Source organism: Lutjanus erythropterus, chromosome 7, assembly GCF_056507025.1.
Source record: "Lutjanus erythropterus isolate fLutEry1 chromosome 7, fLutEry1.hap2, whole genome shotgun sequence".
In the NCBI taxonomy this organism is placed as follows: domain Eukaryota; kingdom Metazoa; phylum Chordata; class Actinopteri; order Lutjaniformes; family Lutjanidae; genus Lutjanus; species Lutjanus erythropterus.
The window spans coordinates 39,033,129-39,048,543 of record NC_139323.1 but is presented as its reverse complement, the minus strand read 5'-3'; the positions used below and the strand labels follow the sequence as shown (position 1 = coordinate 39,048,543).

Genomic DNA, 15,415 nt, shown 5'->3' with positions numbered 1-15,415 from the left:
CTGAGGGAATAATGGCTTCATACTGTTGACATAAAATGCTATAAAGCCAGAAAAAGTGCATTAACACAGACTGAAGTACGAGGATCATGTCAACAAAAGACAAAGACACCCTGTGATAGTGTAGTAAGATCAATAAAATATCATCACTTGTACCAAAACAGTTTGGCAAAAGCACACGCACACGCTCTCTAACTTGCAGTATAACATTTATTTGTGATGTTTTTGTACTGGACCTTCATCAGGCACGCAGTTTGTGACAAGAAGAAGCCTTCTTAAATAGGGAGCAGCTGTTAGTCTGCAACCAATCACATTCACCCACATGCAAAAAAACAAAATTATCAATATTAAACACACTAAAATACAATATAAATTACAAAAGAAAGGTTTAAAGACATTACATTTGCAAACATTGCATGTGACAATAGGGATACATTTACACTGTAAGTTAAAAACAGCAGTTCATCAGCATGTAGAGATATTGTGACGTCCTCTCTTCTAGTTTCTCTGCTGCTCGTTGTCGTTGCTGTGTTTTCTCCTCCTGACCAATTAGGAGCTTAATCAGCAGAATGGGACGCAGCTGAGCCCGCTGTGCTCCGTGTGGATAAAGCCAAGCTGCAGTCGGTCAGGTGTGAGACCTCCTCAACCCAGCAGCCCCACTTTTATTTCTTTTTCTTTGTTTTTGCAGCACAACACCCATACAGCACCTTTACACTCACCCACTCCCATCATTACTGCATTTCTGCTTATTTATATTTTTTTAAAGTAAATGAAATGACTGTTTGATATAATTCACCCGTGTGTCTCCATTTTTGTTACAGTCTGAGAGCCTGTAGCAAAATGTTAAATAATGATCAAATTTACCTCTACCCTACCCAGACTGCATACATGAAACCAAGTACATCCCTAAATAAATCCTACAGGCACGATAAATGACAGCAGTGAAAAATACTCAGGTTCCAGCATTTGTGGGTGAATGAAGAGTACAGAAAGAAGTCAATATCCATAATAAAATTTAAATATAGATAGATATCAAATCACTACCAAATATTTAACCCCATAGTGATTGGTGGAAATTGTCATTGTGATGTTTCTCTAAAATAAAATGGATTTTTTGATAGATTAATGACAGATTTTTTTTTCCAAAATAAACTGGCTTCATAATGTTTCTTTTTCTCAGATTAGTTCTTGATTGAGCTCTAAATATAAAAGTTCTACTCAACAGAATAATTGTATTTATTATCTGGAGGTAGTACATTTAAAGTATAAATTGTTCAGTTTAAGTTGTTTTTTGTGGTAGTAGCTCTATAGAAAATTGTAGAAAATTGTTTGCAAGGTATTAACATACTGGATTCATCTGCCCAAAAGAATCGGACTGTAAATGATTTTATTTGTTTTATATGGTATTTAATTTATGAGTCTTTCTTTAATAAAGCTACAAAGTGCTTTAGAGAAAGAACAAACATGATGTAATCTCCTGTTTGTCTCCAGTTTTAAATATACTTCACATTTATTTTACACATCTATCAGAGGAGAGTCCAGCTGTATATTACAGCCCTTCCTCAGTTTTTACCTTGTTGCTTTCTCCCACTCAGATGTCTCGAGCTGATAGGGGACATTTATTCGTCCCCGTCCTCTCCTAAAATGTTTGTGGCAAATAACAGCGATGCCATCTTTATTCCAGGAGCAGCAAAGTGGACACAGCTGTTCAGTCTGAGCCGAAAGAGAAAGAACATGAACATTTTGAGATGCTTCTACAGTATCTGTCAAAATAAGGAAATATTTTTAAATGATGGATGTGTTCATGTATTTTGTGGGTCGATGTTGTGAATGTTGCATCTTTCAGATATAATGAAACAAGAAACTGTGAATTTTGCAAACTCATTTTTACACATTGTGGTTAAAACCGCCCTTATCACACCGAGGTGACTGACTATTTAAATTTAATTTGCACAGAAAATGTTTTGAGATGTTGAAAGAGAAAAAATATTTTCAGTGTTTGATTTTGAAGTAATCCAAAAGTATTCCAATAACTTTTTTATAATCCAATGGATTACATTACTAATTAGAAAAAATGTTATGTAATTTGTGTTTAGTAACCGACAACAGTTTTGTCTGTTTCTCATTCTCGTTATTAATCTAAAATGTTAGTGCTTTTACATGAAATACACTGTAACATACAAAGTTTATTCTTAGATATCCCATTATGCATTCATAAAAATGATGATGAGTACTTTCAAACATAATTTCAGACAAAATTAAAGTTTTGGGAAACAAAAGATCAGACAAAAATTTGGAGGCTCCCTGCAGTAACTGAAGAAACCACAGGGGTCACAGACCTCATGCTGATTTGTTTTTGTCACTGAACAGTTTGACACAACAGGAAACAGAAGAGCAAGTTTACTGACAAAACTGTGCAAATATGGTTTAAATTTTGTGGAAAATGTTACGCAACTAATACATAAATGTGTGACTCTGTGAGGAAGTGAAGTAGGCTGATGCCAACTCCAAATGACTCATTAAATGTGTTTGCAGATCAATAAACCTTCATCCTTTTTTCCCGTTAACAGTAAATGTTTCCTGTTTTCAACTCAATAAAATCCAAAATTTACAGAAGACGACTATAAAAAAAAAAATCACTTTGGTATGTGAAGGCTTCATCTGCAAAAATAAACATCTTTATTTTTATTTATTTTCTTAGCTCATATTTTTTTGTCCAGTCCAGGGAAAATCATATATTAATTAGATAATTCAGATAAATACTCTGTTTTGTGTTTCACCGGTGCAAAGGAGATCACTAGAGACCAGTATTTCAAAACTTCTTGATCAGAATAATCCACATGGGATTAAATCTCAAATTTGGGTATTTAAAAACCAAGAGACTGGATCCTGTTCCAACTGGGATACGGATTTGGTAATCTAATCCTTCCCAGAATCTGGATCAGGTGTTATTCTGGGGCATTTCAACACTCCAGTGTGGAAGTCAGGACAGTTTTGGTGGTGAAAATCAGGATTATCCCGTGTTAACACAATGTTATTTTGCCCAACAGATGGAGGTCTATCCAAAGACTGTAAATCTAGATTCTGTCATCCTGATCAGTTTTATCTGTTTTGAAGTACTGGCTGAAAAAGGGAGAATTTTTCCCTGAACTCTGGCTGCAGCTGATCTTGGTGATATATGACCAGAGCAGCCTGTTCTGTTAAGAGAGAAGGAGATGGATAATAATCATTGTCTCAATGAGCATTTTTTTTTATCAGCAAACAAATCTGCACAGTCACACACCGTCCTGCTGGAGAGTGTGCTCATGTCAACATTTAAACACAGACAAAAATCTTTGATTTGTAGTTGATATTGTTGAAAGCTGAGTTTTAGTAATAGGTTTGAATGGAAGAAGACTATAAGGGGTTAAAAAAGCTCTGCCTGCACACCTTTAGCTCCATCTGCTGAGCGTAGAGGGAACTGTTGTGCTGTGTGCTGACTGAGGTTTTTCATAAAGATAATAAAAGAAAAAATATACTTGTGAAAATTGTGAAATTTGTGAAATATGTTTTTCACTTTGTGCACTGTGTGTAGTCTATTGGTCTTTACTGAAGTTCCCATTTTTACAGAATGTATCTGTAATCTGATTACATCTTTTATCTATAACTGTAACTGGAATTTCTGTTTTTTTAAAAGTGGGTCCCCATGAAAAAGTTTGGGAAACACTGCTCTATACTGTCCCATGTTTTATATATAGCTTTAAGGTGTCATGCCTCCTCCAAACCACTGCAGCTTTGGATTCAGAAAGTTATCATGACTGGATGACAAATAAACAGGAAGATGCCTGGAGAGACTCCTGGGTCACTGGGCAGAGGAGGGACTGGGGGAGTTTTAGTCTGTAAAATAATTGCAAAATAAAAATGCAAGTTTGTTATTATTGTTCAGAGCTCCTCTCCCTTCCTGTGTGTGGTTACTCCTCCTGGCCTGCAGGTGGCGATGAAGCCTCGAAGCGACGAGCTACCAGACATGTAGCTGAGGAAGACAGCATGGTGGAGGGACCTTCAGTGTTTTGTACTTCGTCAACTTTACAGAAATGTACTCCGTTGTTTATTTGCTCACATAATCTACTGTGAAGAACCAGACGGTGAGTCTTGTGTTTAATTTCTACGAACGCACGTCGCTGTGTGCTAACTGGAGGGAAGCTAACCTTTGCTAGCTAGCTAGCTAAAGGCTAAACCGGCCGTCAGAGCAGAGTTTGGTGACATGCATCTTTAAACTGTCTCTGCTGTGGACACTTTGGACATCAGACATAATCAGCCACAGCTTTGAATCTAATGCATGTATGTGATACACATGTGGTTTATTCCAGTGATTAAATAGATATCTGTCTGAGTTATGACGACCTTGACTTTACCTGTTTACTACCTGGATGCAGTTTCTTAAGACTTAAAGTATATGTATTTATGTCAGTCGTGCAAGAAGTACTCCGATCCCTTACTCAAGTTTAAGTTGTAGTTCTCCAGTGTTAAAAAAAAATACACTACGAGTAACTTAAATTAAAATCCTGCTTAGGTAAAACTTCATTTAGATAATCAGTAAAATGCTGTTAGTTTAGTATAGATAGTAAAAGTGTTTCATAATGTGTTTTTAAATTCAGGGTTCTCACATTAAGTTATATATTGCTCTCTGGAATGTAGTGCAGTTAAAGTATAAAGTAGAAAAAAATTTAACAAGTCAAGTAAAGAATGTTAGGCAATCCCAGATTTGTATGCAAGTACATTTCTTGAGTAAATGTACTTAGTTATACTGTATATCCATTAATTTTTAGGGATGCACAACTGTAGTAATACTACATAATAATACATAGTGATACTTCCCTGATTCACAGGGCAGATACCAATAAGATAACTGAATATCTCACACTTTTGTATTTTAGAGTTCAAAGTTTATATAATCCACACACCTGAGGGTTAGAAAGGCTCGATGCAGTGAGCTAAGATGGATGATTTAATATTCCACAGCTCTGGCTGAACCAAACTAACATCATTATTACAACAAAAATAAAAAAACAGCTCCAACTCTTCAAATTATGTCTTTTTTCTAGTGAAGTACCTCAAAAAACTTCACAAACATATTTTAGCTTTTATAAAGCATTTTATATGTGTCATGAATGTCTTGTTTTGTCTGATCAGCACACCATTTTCTTTTTTGGCACTTTTGACATTTCCTATGGAAAAACGACGATTACACAAATGCAGTTGATTTAGTCCCGGTCAATTTACTAAATATTGCAGCTCTAACTGATTTGTGTCATCTTGTAGGTCTGGATCTACCATGGAGCCCATAATGAATCAGATTTGGCGGCGAGTCTTCCAGCGCCTCCACAGAACCTCAGCGGTTTTCAGGAGGAGCCATTCAGGTCGTGCTGAACCTGCTGCCGTTCCCGCCTCAACCACCTCCGACTCCAAACGCGTCAGGCCCACACTCCTGGTGTCTCGCCTCTACCAGCCTTCAAACCTGCGTGATGTGGGTCAGGACACCCGACTGCAAGGAGAGATGACTTGTAAGAGCCAGAGACTCATGCAGCAGGCCGGGCTCATCCATCCATCCAACCCGGGTTGTTACTATTACCTCCCTGCCACCGTCCGCTCCATGGAGAAGCTGGTGAGGATTGTTTTTGTTAAAGAAATTATACACCTCAAGTAAGCATGGTGAATCTAGTTGTGTCATGTCCACAAATATTTTGATAAAAAAAATGTCAGGCTGAAATTGTGGAATATTCATCAGCAAAAAAAAAGATAACAGCAAAGTCTTCCAACTGCATTAGATCACAAGTGTGATGAATCACGGTGCAAAGTTGAGTGTAAATGTTTTCATTTTGGACCTAAAAATGTAAAAAAAAAACACTGTCTTCAATCAACAGATGAGAGTAATCGACCAAGAGATGCAGGGGATCGGTGGGCAGAAGCTGGACATGCCCAGTTTGTGCTCAGCTGAACTCTGGAAAACCAGCAAGCGCTGGGATCTGATGGGAAAGGAGCTGCTGCGGCTGCAAGACCGTCACGGAGGCGACTACTGCCTGGCCCCGACGCACGAGGAGGCGGTGACGACTCTGGTGGCTCACCAGACGACTCTCTCCTACAAACAGCTCCCTCTGCTGCTGTACCAGGTATCCTTCACCCTGTCACTGTCAGTGCACTGTTTCACTTTGACATTTGAAATTTAGTTTTAGTCACTTACTGGAAATTGTCGTTGTTAGTTGAAGTCAAAGTTTTAGTCTTTTTTCTTTGTTTTTGTCAAGATTTAGTCTTTTAAATTTTTGTCATAATTTTAGTTATTGTTTTAGTCATAAGCACATCTTTAACTGTGTTTAGTCATCTAGGCTGATAATGTGATATTGACACATTCTTTTATTCAATTAATAAGTTTTTATTTATGTGTCATTATCAGTCATTAGACACTTACCATGTTTATTACCTGACAAAACTGTTTTTTTTATATAGATTATTGAAGTATTTTACTGAATTCAACATCATGGTTCAGTCAGTTGAACTCTGTTTTATTAAATTAGCTGTAAAAATCTGTTAAGTGCCTCGTTAAAGCAGATAAGTATTATCTGTTATCATTATCTATTATCAAACATCACTACAGGATGGTGTATTTTCATGTGTCTTTTCAAACTGGTTGTGTTTTTGTCCACACATTTTGTAATCTGCATCAGTATATGTGTTGTAATAAGGTGCAATACATCTAAATGCTAAATTATCATGTGTTTCTTTTTTTTTCTTGATTTAAAAAAGATAACCCGCAAATTCCGAGACGAACCAAAACCGAGGTTCGGTCTGCTTCGTGGGAGGGAGTTCTACATGAAGGACATGTACTCGTTTGATGTGAGTGAAGAAGCAGCTTACCAGACCTATGACTCTGTGTGCAAGGCTTACACCAGGCTCTTCGCCCGGCTGGGTCTGCGTTGCGTTCAGGTGCAGGCGGACACGGGCAACATCGGCGGTAAACTCTCCCATGAGTTTCAGCTGCCAGCGGACATCGGTGAGGACAGGCTTCTGGTCTGTGGGAGCTGCTCCTTCTCTGCTAATGTAGAGACCCTGTCATCAGACAGAACCGACTGCCCACAGTGCAAAACCGGCACACTGGTAGAGTCAAAGGGTATAGAGGTCGGACACACCTTCTACCTGGGTAAAAAGTACTCTCACGTATTCAACGCCACCTTCAGTAATTCCCAGAACAAGCCCACTGTTGCAGAGATGGGCTGCTACGGTCTCGGGGTAACTCGTATTCTCGCTGCAGCCATTGAGGTGATGTCGACAGAGGATGGGATCCGCTGGCCAGGCCTCCTCGCCCCGTACCAGGTGTGTGTTTTACCCCCAAAGAAGGGCAGTAAGGTGGACCAGGCGGCGGTCTTAGCTGAGGACCTGGTTCACACTGTGGGAGAGACTCTGCCTGGTTTGAGAGGTGAAGTTGTTCTCGATGATCGCACACAGATGACCATTGGAAAGAGGCTGAAGGACGCCAGCAGACTGGGCTACCCATATGTTGTCGTGGTCGGACAGGGAGCTCTCGAGGAAACGCCCACGTTTGAGGTAATTTGTCAGCAGACGGGTGAGACGATGTTTCTCAGTAAAGATGGACTGTTAGATCTTCTTGGAAGAGTGGAAACTGTATGAATAACAACTCTGAGGGTGGAAAGAAATATTTTATTTAATGTTTGTGAGTACTGTGTACTAGGCCCGAACAGTATATATATTAAAATCATATTGTTATTATTTTGACAGAAATTTAGAGTCATGAGATTTTAGAATGATGTGTATGGGAATGGTAATTTTTGGATTTCATCTTCACTGAAAAAAATATAAAAATAACGATGATATGATTTTTGTTGATGTTTGTACCAAACAAGCAGGTTCTCCTATGTCTGGAGAATATGATTTGTAGGACGGTGCATCTCTTTAGCATCAAATGCTTCATTTATAATGATACATTATGACACAGTTAGCCTTATCAGAAAGCTGCAGCTCCTGTGATTTGGATATTGTACTCGGCCATATTGCAGTTTCGACAATATTGTCAATTAACTGTTTGGCTCCACTGTGTAATAAGAAAAAATGTGCATGTTGTAATCAGTGTGGTGGTGGGAAAAGAAGATAAAAGCTTTTCATGTTTTGTACATTTTGTTTTATGTCATTAAGAGAACTGGAGGGGTGTTTTTGTTTTATAGTTATAAAATGAGTTTACATACTGTTTGACATAAACTTACTGTCACAATAATAGTTTTGTGATAATAAACTGCATTTGGTCTCCATGATGTAATTCTCAAGAATGTTTCAGTTTCATCCAGTCTTCATGTTCTCGAGCAAATAAAAACAAGAGGCCACAGAGGTGAACAGAAACACTGACATCATATCATCAACTCAGTGCTGGGCCTCAGGTAAACGTTGTAAATAAAGCTGTGACATAAAAGTCAGGGAAAAATAAAAAATAACTACTAATAACTACCAAAACTACTATTTTTGGTGGTGGATGAAATATTCAGTCTTTACTTCAGCAAAAGTAGCCTTACCATAATATATAAAGTTAATACTTAATTCCAAGTGAAGTTATTAGGAGGATTATTGCATGTAATTTATTTATTCTGATGAAAGCAACATTTTATTGTTGCTGCTTAAAAGTCAGTTTTATATACTACATATTAATTTGGGTCCTTTTGAGTTATAATGATGCAGCATATTGTCTTGAACTGATTTGCGTATAAAAATCTAGCTGTCATAAAAAAAAAGTACAATATTTCCCTCTTAAATATAGTGAAAGTGTAAAGTACCATGCCAGTAAAATAAAGTACTTAAGACTTGTTCCGCCACTGTGCATGTGATGAGGAAGTGGTAGAAAGTTACTAAGATCAAGCAAAGGTGCTCGTTTTTAACATGAAAATACTAGATTTCAAGTAACTAAGCATCTAAGAGGGCAGTTTTGCAGCCTTTTTTTGACTGGGGTCCAGCGTTCTGGCCCACAAGTGCAGTAGACTCCCAGCTTTTGGACCCCACAAATATAGTTTAACAAACCCATTCATGCACAGAAACTTGCCGTCTCTTTTACTCTTCCATTGTAGTTTTTTGTCATAGTGACAGTGCTGATGTGTGAACCACACTGTTGCCAAGAGCCCATCTACATTCAGCGCTGTACATCAAATATGTAAATGTGGATGTGTTAATGTGTGTGTGTGTGTGTGTGTGTGTGTGCATGTTATGTAAAGGCACATTTTGCAAGTAAAATGATCTCTGAATGTTCCTTTGCAACAATTCAATGCATGTTTCAGCTCATTTACCTCAGCTCACACCTCATTGCTGCTGTTGCTTTAAAGACAGCTTAATGTTTTGGGTTTTTTTCCAGGCGACCAGTGATTCTCATTTACTTGACTGTGTGGTGAAAAACTATTTGCAGACGTTTGACACGGACTTGAGATTGTTGATCTATGACAACAAACACCATATCCTCCAGTAATGTTGTTGCTGCCTGGTAATACAGTGCAGATATGCTTGAACAATCTGCACTGTGTTAATTCACAATGATAAATAAAATCAGATACGATGAACACTGTGTTCACTCACAAATAAATGTTGCTGTTTGGAAATGACGGACCACATACTGTATACTTTGTCGGGTAAGGTGTGTTTCAGAAATGTATACTAGACTGTTATACCTTCATTTGTGTGTGCAGTTGTTTGCATAACGACTTTATGTTCTGATCGATGACTGTTCTGGTCATCTTTCCCAGTTCGCTTGTTTCCTTCCTCCTACAGTCTCAGGCTGAAAAGACCTGGGCAGGTGCACACACACACACACACACACAGGCACAATTTCCTTTTGATATTTTGTTTTTTCTAAACCAGTTAACAGACTCGGTCGTCTCTCTCGTCTTCATCAACCCCAGCTCAAACATCTTTCATGCATGTTGCTCGATCTTCCGAAAGCTCAAGCAGCCTTTAAAGACGCTACCTGGATTTTCTTGTCTGGTGCTCGATTTTTTTTGTTTTGTCTCTTTGGCTGTAATGTATGGTGTGTTAACTTTGAAGCGTTGTGGATACTTTGACTGTGCTATGTGCATGAACTTCTACGACTACATCTAGACTGTCCCTTCACAGGTCGGTCATGTACATGGCTTTACTTCTATTTGTTCTTTGTTTAGTGGACTGCATTTAACAAAGTCTCTGTCTTGGGCTTTGTGTATTACCCCCATAGACACACATGGTTCAAAGATTAGAGTTACTGTCACTGGGATCTCCGTTTCCTCAGTGGTGCTTTCTATTTCTTTGATTCATTTGCTGTTATCTTCTTCCTGCACTTTGACCTCAGTGCTTGAGTTTCCTTCACAGTTATCTTGCTGTACCTATCAGGCACCATCAGACTATATTCACACAAAACACAGCCGATGTCTGCGACACACTGAACGCACTGTGTGGCACTGATATGGTAACAAATGATGTGAAAATGTACTCTGTTCACTTGCCATGAGATGTAATAGCTACTGCAGTAACTGTTGGTCCAAACGTGATTGTGATTATTAACTCTGCCAGACTTAAGCCTGTCCAAGTCCTGTTAAGTCCACTACTAATCTTGCACACTCCTGCACCCGTCAGAAGTTTTTGTGCACATTCATGACAGTATGTTGAAGGACCTCTGTCATTCACAATTTTCAAAATACCTTGAAAATACTTTTTTTTAATGCCTCCACACTGGTGACAGCTGTGACCAGAAGCCTTTTGCTTTTGGATCATCCCGTTATTTCAAAGTGAATGCCAAGAGGATATTTCTACGAACTTGGCACAAATGAGCACTTGGACTCCAGGATGAACTGCTTAGATTTTGGCAGCCAAAAGTCAAGGTCACTGTGACCTCACAAAACAAAAACTTCTTTGCCATAATTCAGAAATTCTTACACCAAAATGGGGGTTTAAAAAGGGTTTACATATTGTTTTCAGGTTTCCTGGCAGATATCTGCACTCCATTGAGTGGACTCTTCTGGTTGGGTATGTGACACTGTGATGTTTATTTACTTTTATACAGTGTGAGGTTTAATTTGATGAAATGTCATGTTTTATGTAATAGCAAAATAAATATAACTCTTTTTTGTCCCCTTGCAAATAATGATCAATAGATGTAAAAGAGTAAAAGCCTGTGGTAACGACTGTATACTGATTTCTACGTGATTGCTTCATCTGTTTTATTTGCACATTCTAATTTGCATGTCTTGCAAATGTCTGAAAATTTGCTACATTGCACAGAGTTGGAATTTATCGCAGGTTTTGTCTGTCAGAGCGCTACAAGGGAAGCAGACACAGAGATGTAAACAACAAACAATATGAGGATAAATGAAATGGAGTTCTGTGCAAATCTTCCAGCAACATGAAGCTGAATCAGGTGCTTCTCAGAACAAAGACCTCAGAGAGCAGACCAGCAGACCAGCAGACCAGCAGACCAGTAACCGTGTCTTCAGCAGAGTCAAAAATGCAGGCAGACTCTTTCACCTGTGCCCTGATTAATGGGGCTTTTACTATTTTCAACATTGTGGGTAATGTATTTTTCATCTTTTGCATGGTCTGTCCACTTCACGGAGAAAGGATCAAGCAGCCTCTGAAGCTTCTCCTGGGGTCCTTCACTTGCTGCACAGCAACTTACCTTGTGTCAGCTGTGGTGGAGTTCTGTTACGGCCTTACAACTAACGGCTCTGAAAATTTCAATTTAGCCTTAAACGTGGTGTTTTTCTCCAATTTGTCCATTAGTATAACCTCCTCTGTTTGGCTCAGTTTCTTCTACTACACCCAGATTGTACCTGCACAGAGAGCCCTCTTCATCTGGATTAAGAAGAACATCAAACTCGTCATCTACTGCATTTGGCTAGTTGTGAAAATATTCACTTTCTTTGACGTTGTTGTCATGCTAATAAACTCTGATACTTTAACTATTCCTGACATTTCCAGTTACAATGTCACGGTGAATCCTGGCACAGTACATTTACCTTTATTTGAAATTGCATTTTGCATCGTGAAGTTCCACTTCATTTTCTGCGTGTGTGTCATGGTGATGTCCAGCGGTTCCACAGTGGTCTACCTGTGCAGACACATGCGTCGTATGGTGGCGAGTGGACAGTCATTCTCTCACTCGCGATTTGGAAGTCAGGTCAGGGTCACCATCACTGGCATCCTGCAGGGAGTCATGCTTGTCTTCTGCACTGTGTGGACTTTTTATCACCCCAATCCCAATTCATGTGTCCAGTTCACTGTCATCAATCTGTACATGGCAGGCACTACAGTCAGCCTGGGAGCTGGTCAGGCTGTGTTCAGGCAGAGAGCAGCAGACATCTGGTTCAGAGCAGCTCAGTGGTGCAAAACACCAAAAGTAAAACCATCTGAACAAGGTGGATGATACGTAAAGGTGTGTCTAATATATTTACTCTACTGAATCATAAACTGACCATAAAATGAATTAAATTAGATACTTTTGACTTTCTTTCTGAAAAAAAAAAAATCCTCACAGATTGCTTGTATGTGATTGTGTGTGTGACTGTCTGCAGCTAATCTCCTACACAACTGGACCCATCACCATTTCTTACTGTATGCTAAAGGACCTTTGTGATTTGCAATGTTTGAAAAACCTTGAAAAAAATTTTTTTTTCCTATGCCTCCACCGCAGCAACAGTTGTGGCCAGAGGCTTTGTGTATTTGGGTCATCCTGTTCTTGTGAATCCAATATCCCACAGAAAAAGTGAAGGAAAATTTTCAAACTTGACTCAAACGGCCAGTTGGATTCAAAGATGAACTGATTCAATCTCCCATTATCTCAGCAACACTTGGAGGGAGATCAGCACTCTGCCGAATGCCCTCTTGTATTTAGATGTGTGACACTAATGTTGCTTGAAATCATTTTTATACAGTGTGAGGTTTAATCTGATGAATTATGGCGGTTTATGGAATAGCAAAATAAATTTAAATGCCCCCCTTTTAGTCCCCTTGCAAATAATGATTTCTACGTGATTTCACACTCATATGTTTTATTTGCACATTCTAATTTGCATGTCTTGCAAATGCCTCAAAATTTGCTACATTGCACCGAGTTGGAATATATCACAGCTTCTGTCTGGCAAAGCACTACAAGGGAAGCAGACACAGAGATGTAAACAACAAACAATAAGCAGATGGATGAAGAGGAGTTCTCTGCAAATCTTCCAGCAATGTGAAGCTGAACCAGGTGCTTCTCAGAACAAAGACAGCAAACCTCAGAGGGGAAAAAAAGGACTGAAGCACGCCGATTGATCTGCAGCCTTTATTACTGAAAAGAGACCAACGTTTTCACACTACTGTGTTTTCAGCAGAGTCAAAGATGTGGATAAACATACTGACCTGTGTCCTGATTAATGGGACTTTTACTATTTTCAGCATTGTGGGTAATGTATTTTTCATCTTTTGCATGGTCTGTCCACTTCACGGAGAAAGGATCAAGCAGCCTCTGAAGCTTCTCCTGGGGTCCTTGGTTTGCTTCACAACAACTTACCTTGTGTCAGCGGTGGTGATGTTTTTTTATGGCATCACAACTAAGAGATTTTTCGATAATTTCTGGACAGCCTCAAATACGGTATTTCTTTGTAGTTTGTCCACTAGCATGACCTCCTCTGTTTGGCTCAGTTTCTTCTACTACACCCAGATTGTACCTGCACAGAGAGCCCTCTTCATCTGGATTAAGAAGAACATCAAACTCGTCATCTACTGCATTTGGCTTGTTGACAAAATATTTAGCTCCTTTGATGTTTGTTTCATGCTTTTCAACTCTTATCGTATTTTGGATGTTTTGAGTTACAATGTCACAGTGTATGATGACACAGTATATTCACATTTAACTGAATTGCATATAGTTGCATTTTGCATCGTGAAGTTCCACTTCATTTTCTGCGTGTGTGTCATGGTGATGTCCAGCGGTTCCACTGTGGTCTACCTGTGCAGACACATGCGTCGTATGGTGGCGAGTGGACAGTCATTCTCCCACTCGCGATTTGGAAGTCAGGTCAGGGTCACCATCACTGGCATCCTGCAGGGAGTCATGCTTGTCTTCTGCACTGTGTGGACTTTTTATCACCCCAATCCCAATTCATGTGTCCAGTTCACTGTCATCAATCTGTACATGGCAGGCACCACGGTCAGCCTGGGAGCTGGTCAGGCTGTGTTCAGGCAGAGAGTAGCAGACATCTGGTTCAGAGCAGCTCAGTGGTGCAAAACACCAAAAGTAAAACCATCTGAACAAGGTGGATGATAACTAACACTGGTGAGGTGGACCTTACATTTCTTTTCACTGCTTTTTGGTCTTACTGTCAAAATATTTACTCATGTTAACTTGTTTTGCAACAAACAGTTGTGTTGCTTGATTTTTTTCTCACCATTTTTTGTTTACTTAGATAAATATATATAATTTAGATTCTATGTACACATCAGATGTATATGAGAGATTGTGTTGTTATACTATTTACTGTTAAACATCTGAAAAAAGATATATTGATCAATATATATTATGTTTGCAGCTCTGTAAATGTTTGATTTCTGCTTTGTGCCTTGATTCAGAATTCAGTAACTGGAAAACTGTCAGATGGAAATAATATAATAATAAACAGGTAAAAGAAGTCTATTCTCAGCTTATTCTGTAGTTGAATGAATGTATCACCTCTTCATTACTTTCTTTAACAAGTTACTGTCCAGACCCTTTGAAAAGAACGGCATTGGTCGAGGTCCTTCTGCAGACTTATCATGGTGTCAAAATCCTTTTAAAATACAGAACAGTAAAGAACAGTTACCTCTCAGAAGTTAGTGGGGAGGTGCTGGACCTGTCCCAGCTGACAGTGGGCAAGAGGCGGGGTACATCCTGGAGTCTGGACAGGGTGCTACTTCATCACAGGACTGACACTTTAAGACAAACAACCGTTCATGCTCACATTTACATCTATGGGCAATTTAGAGTCTCAGCAATAATAATCTTACATCATTTATAATAGATAAACTGCTACTTTTACCTTTGATACAAACATTTTGTTAATAATATGTGTTTTTACTTAAGTAACTTGGAGTTTACACTTTTCAATTATGAATAATCTACTCTTTTCAACTTTTATCTATTCATGAACTCAAACCTTAAAATGTTCCATATTTTTTGTATGTTATTAGTATTGCTTAGTTTTTTAAGCCAGCAATGCAGTTTAGCGTCAGCTTTTCAACATCCAGCATTTACACTGAAATTTCCTCAGACATTCTCTACTTCTAACTACTTCTACACATCGTGTCTGGGTAGTTTAGTTTATAACAATTTATATTCAATTAAATAGTCCTATCAAAAACCTTAATTGTAAACTAACTAATAGCTACTCTTTTATTTATATTGACAAAACTG

The 15,415-nt window shown here is 38.7% G+C and overlaps 2 protein-coding genes across 2 annotated transcripts; both read left to right on the top strand.

Annotated features, from left to right (window-relative positions):
* Nucleotides 1–5,269: 5,269 nt before the first annotated feature.
* On the top strand, nucleotides 5,270–8,297 carry pars2 (prolyl-tRNA synthetase 2, mitochondrial). The gene is made up of 3 exons (XM_084722325.1): nucleotides 5,270–5,641; nucleotides 5,901–6,146; nucleotides 6,778–8,297. Exons 1-3 carry the CDS (start codon nucleotides 5,312–5,314, stop codon nucleotides 7,657–7,659), a joined length of 1,458 nt encoding a protein of 485 aa, XP_084578451.1. The 5' UTR covers nucleotides 5,270–5,311; the 3' UTR covers nucleotides 7,660–8,297.
* Nucleotides 8,298–12,064: 3,767 nt separating this feature from the next.
* LOC146324393 (uncharacterized) lies at nucleotides 12,065–14,290 on the top strand. The gene is made up of 2 exons (XM_084723549.1): nucleotides 12,065–12,404; nucleotides 13,608–14,290. The coding sequence occupies exons 1-2, from the start codon at nucleotides 12,065–12,067 to the stop codon at nucleotides 14,288–14,290; spliced, it is 1,023 nt and encodes a 340-aa protein (XP_084579675.1).
* Nucleotides 14,291–15,415: the final 1,125 nt, after the last annotated feature.

Coding starts and splice junctions, on each gene's coding strand:
- pars2 (XM_084722325.1), top strand. CDS start 5,312: ATGGAGCCCATAATGAATCAGATTTGGCGGCGAGTCTTCCAGCGCCTC. Junction 5,642..5,900: donor TCCGCTCCATGGAGAAGCTG/GTGAGGATTGTT, acceptor TTCAATCAACAG/ATGAGAGTAATCGACCAAGA. Junction 6,147..6,777: donor TCCCTCTGCTGCTGTACCAG/GTATCCTTCACC, acceptor GATTTAAAAAAG/ATAACCCGCAAATTCCGAGA.
- LOC146324393 (XM_084723549.1), top strand. CDS start 12,065: ATGGTGATGTCCAGCGGTTCCACAGTGGTCTACCTGTGCAGACACATG. Junction 12,405..13,607: donor AGTAAAACCATCTGAACAAG/GTGGATGATACG, acceptor ATTTCTGGACAG/CCTCAAATACGGTATTTCTT.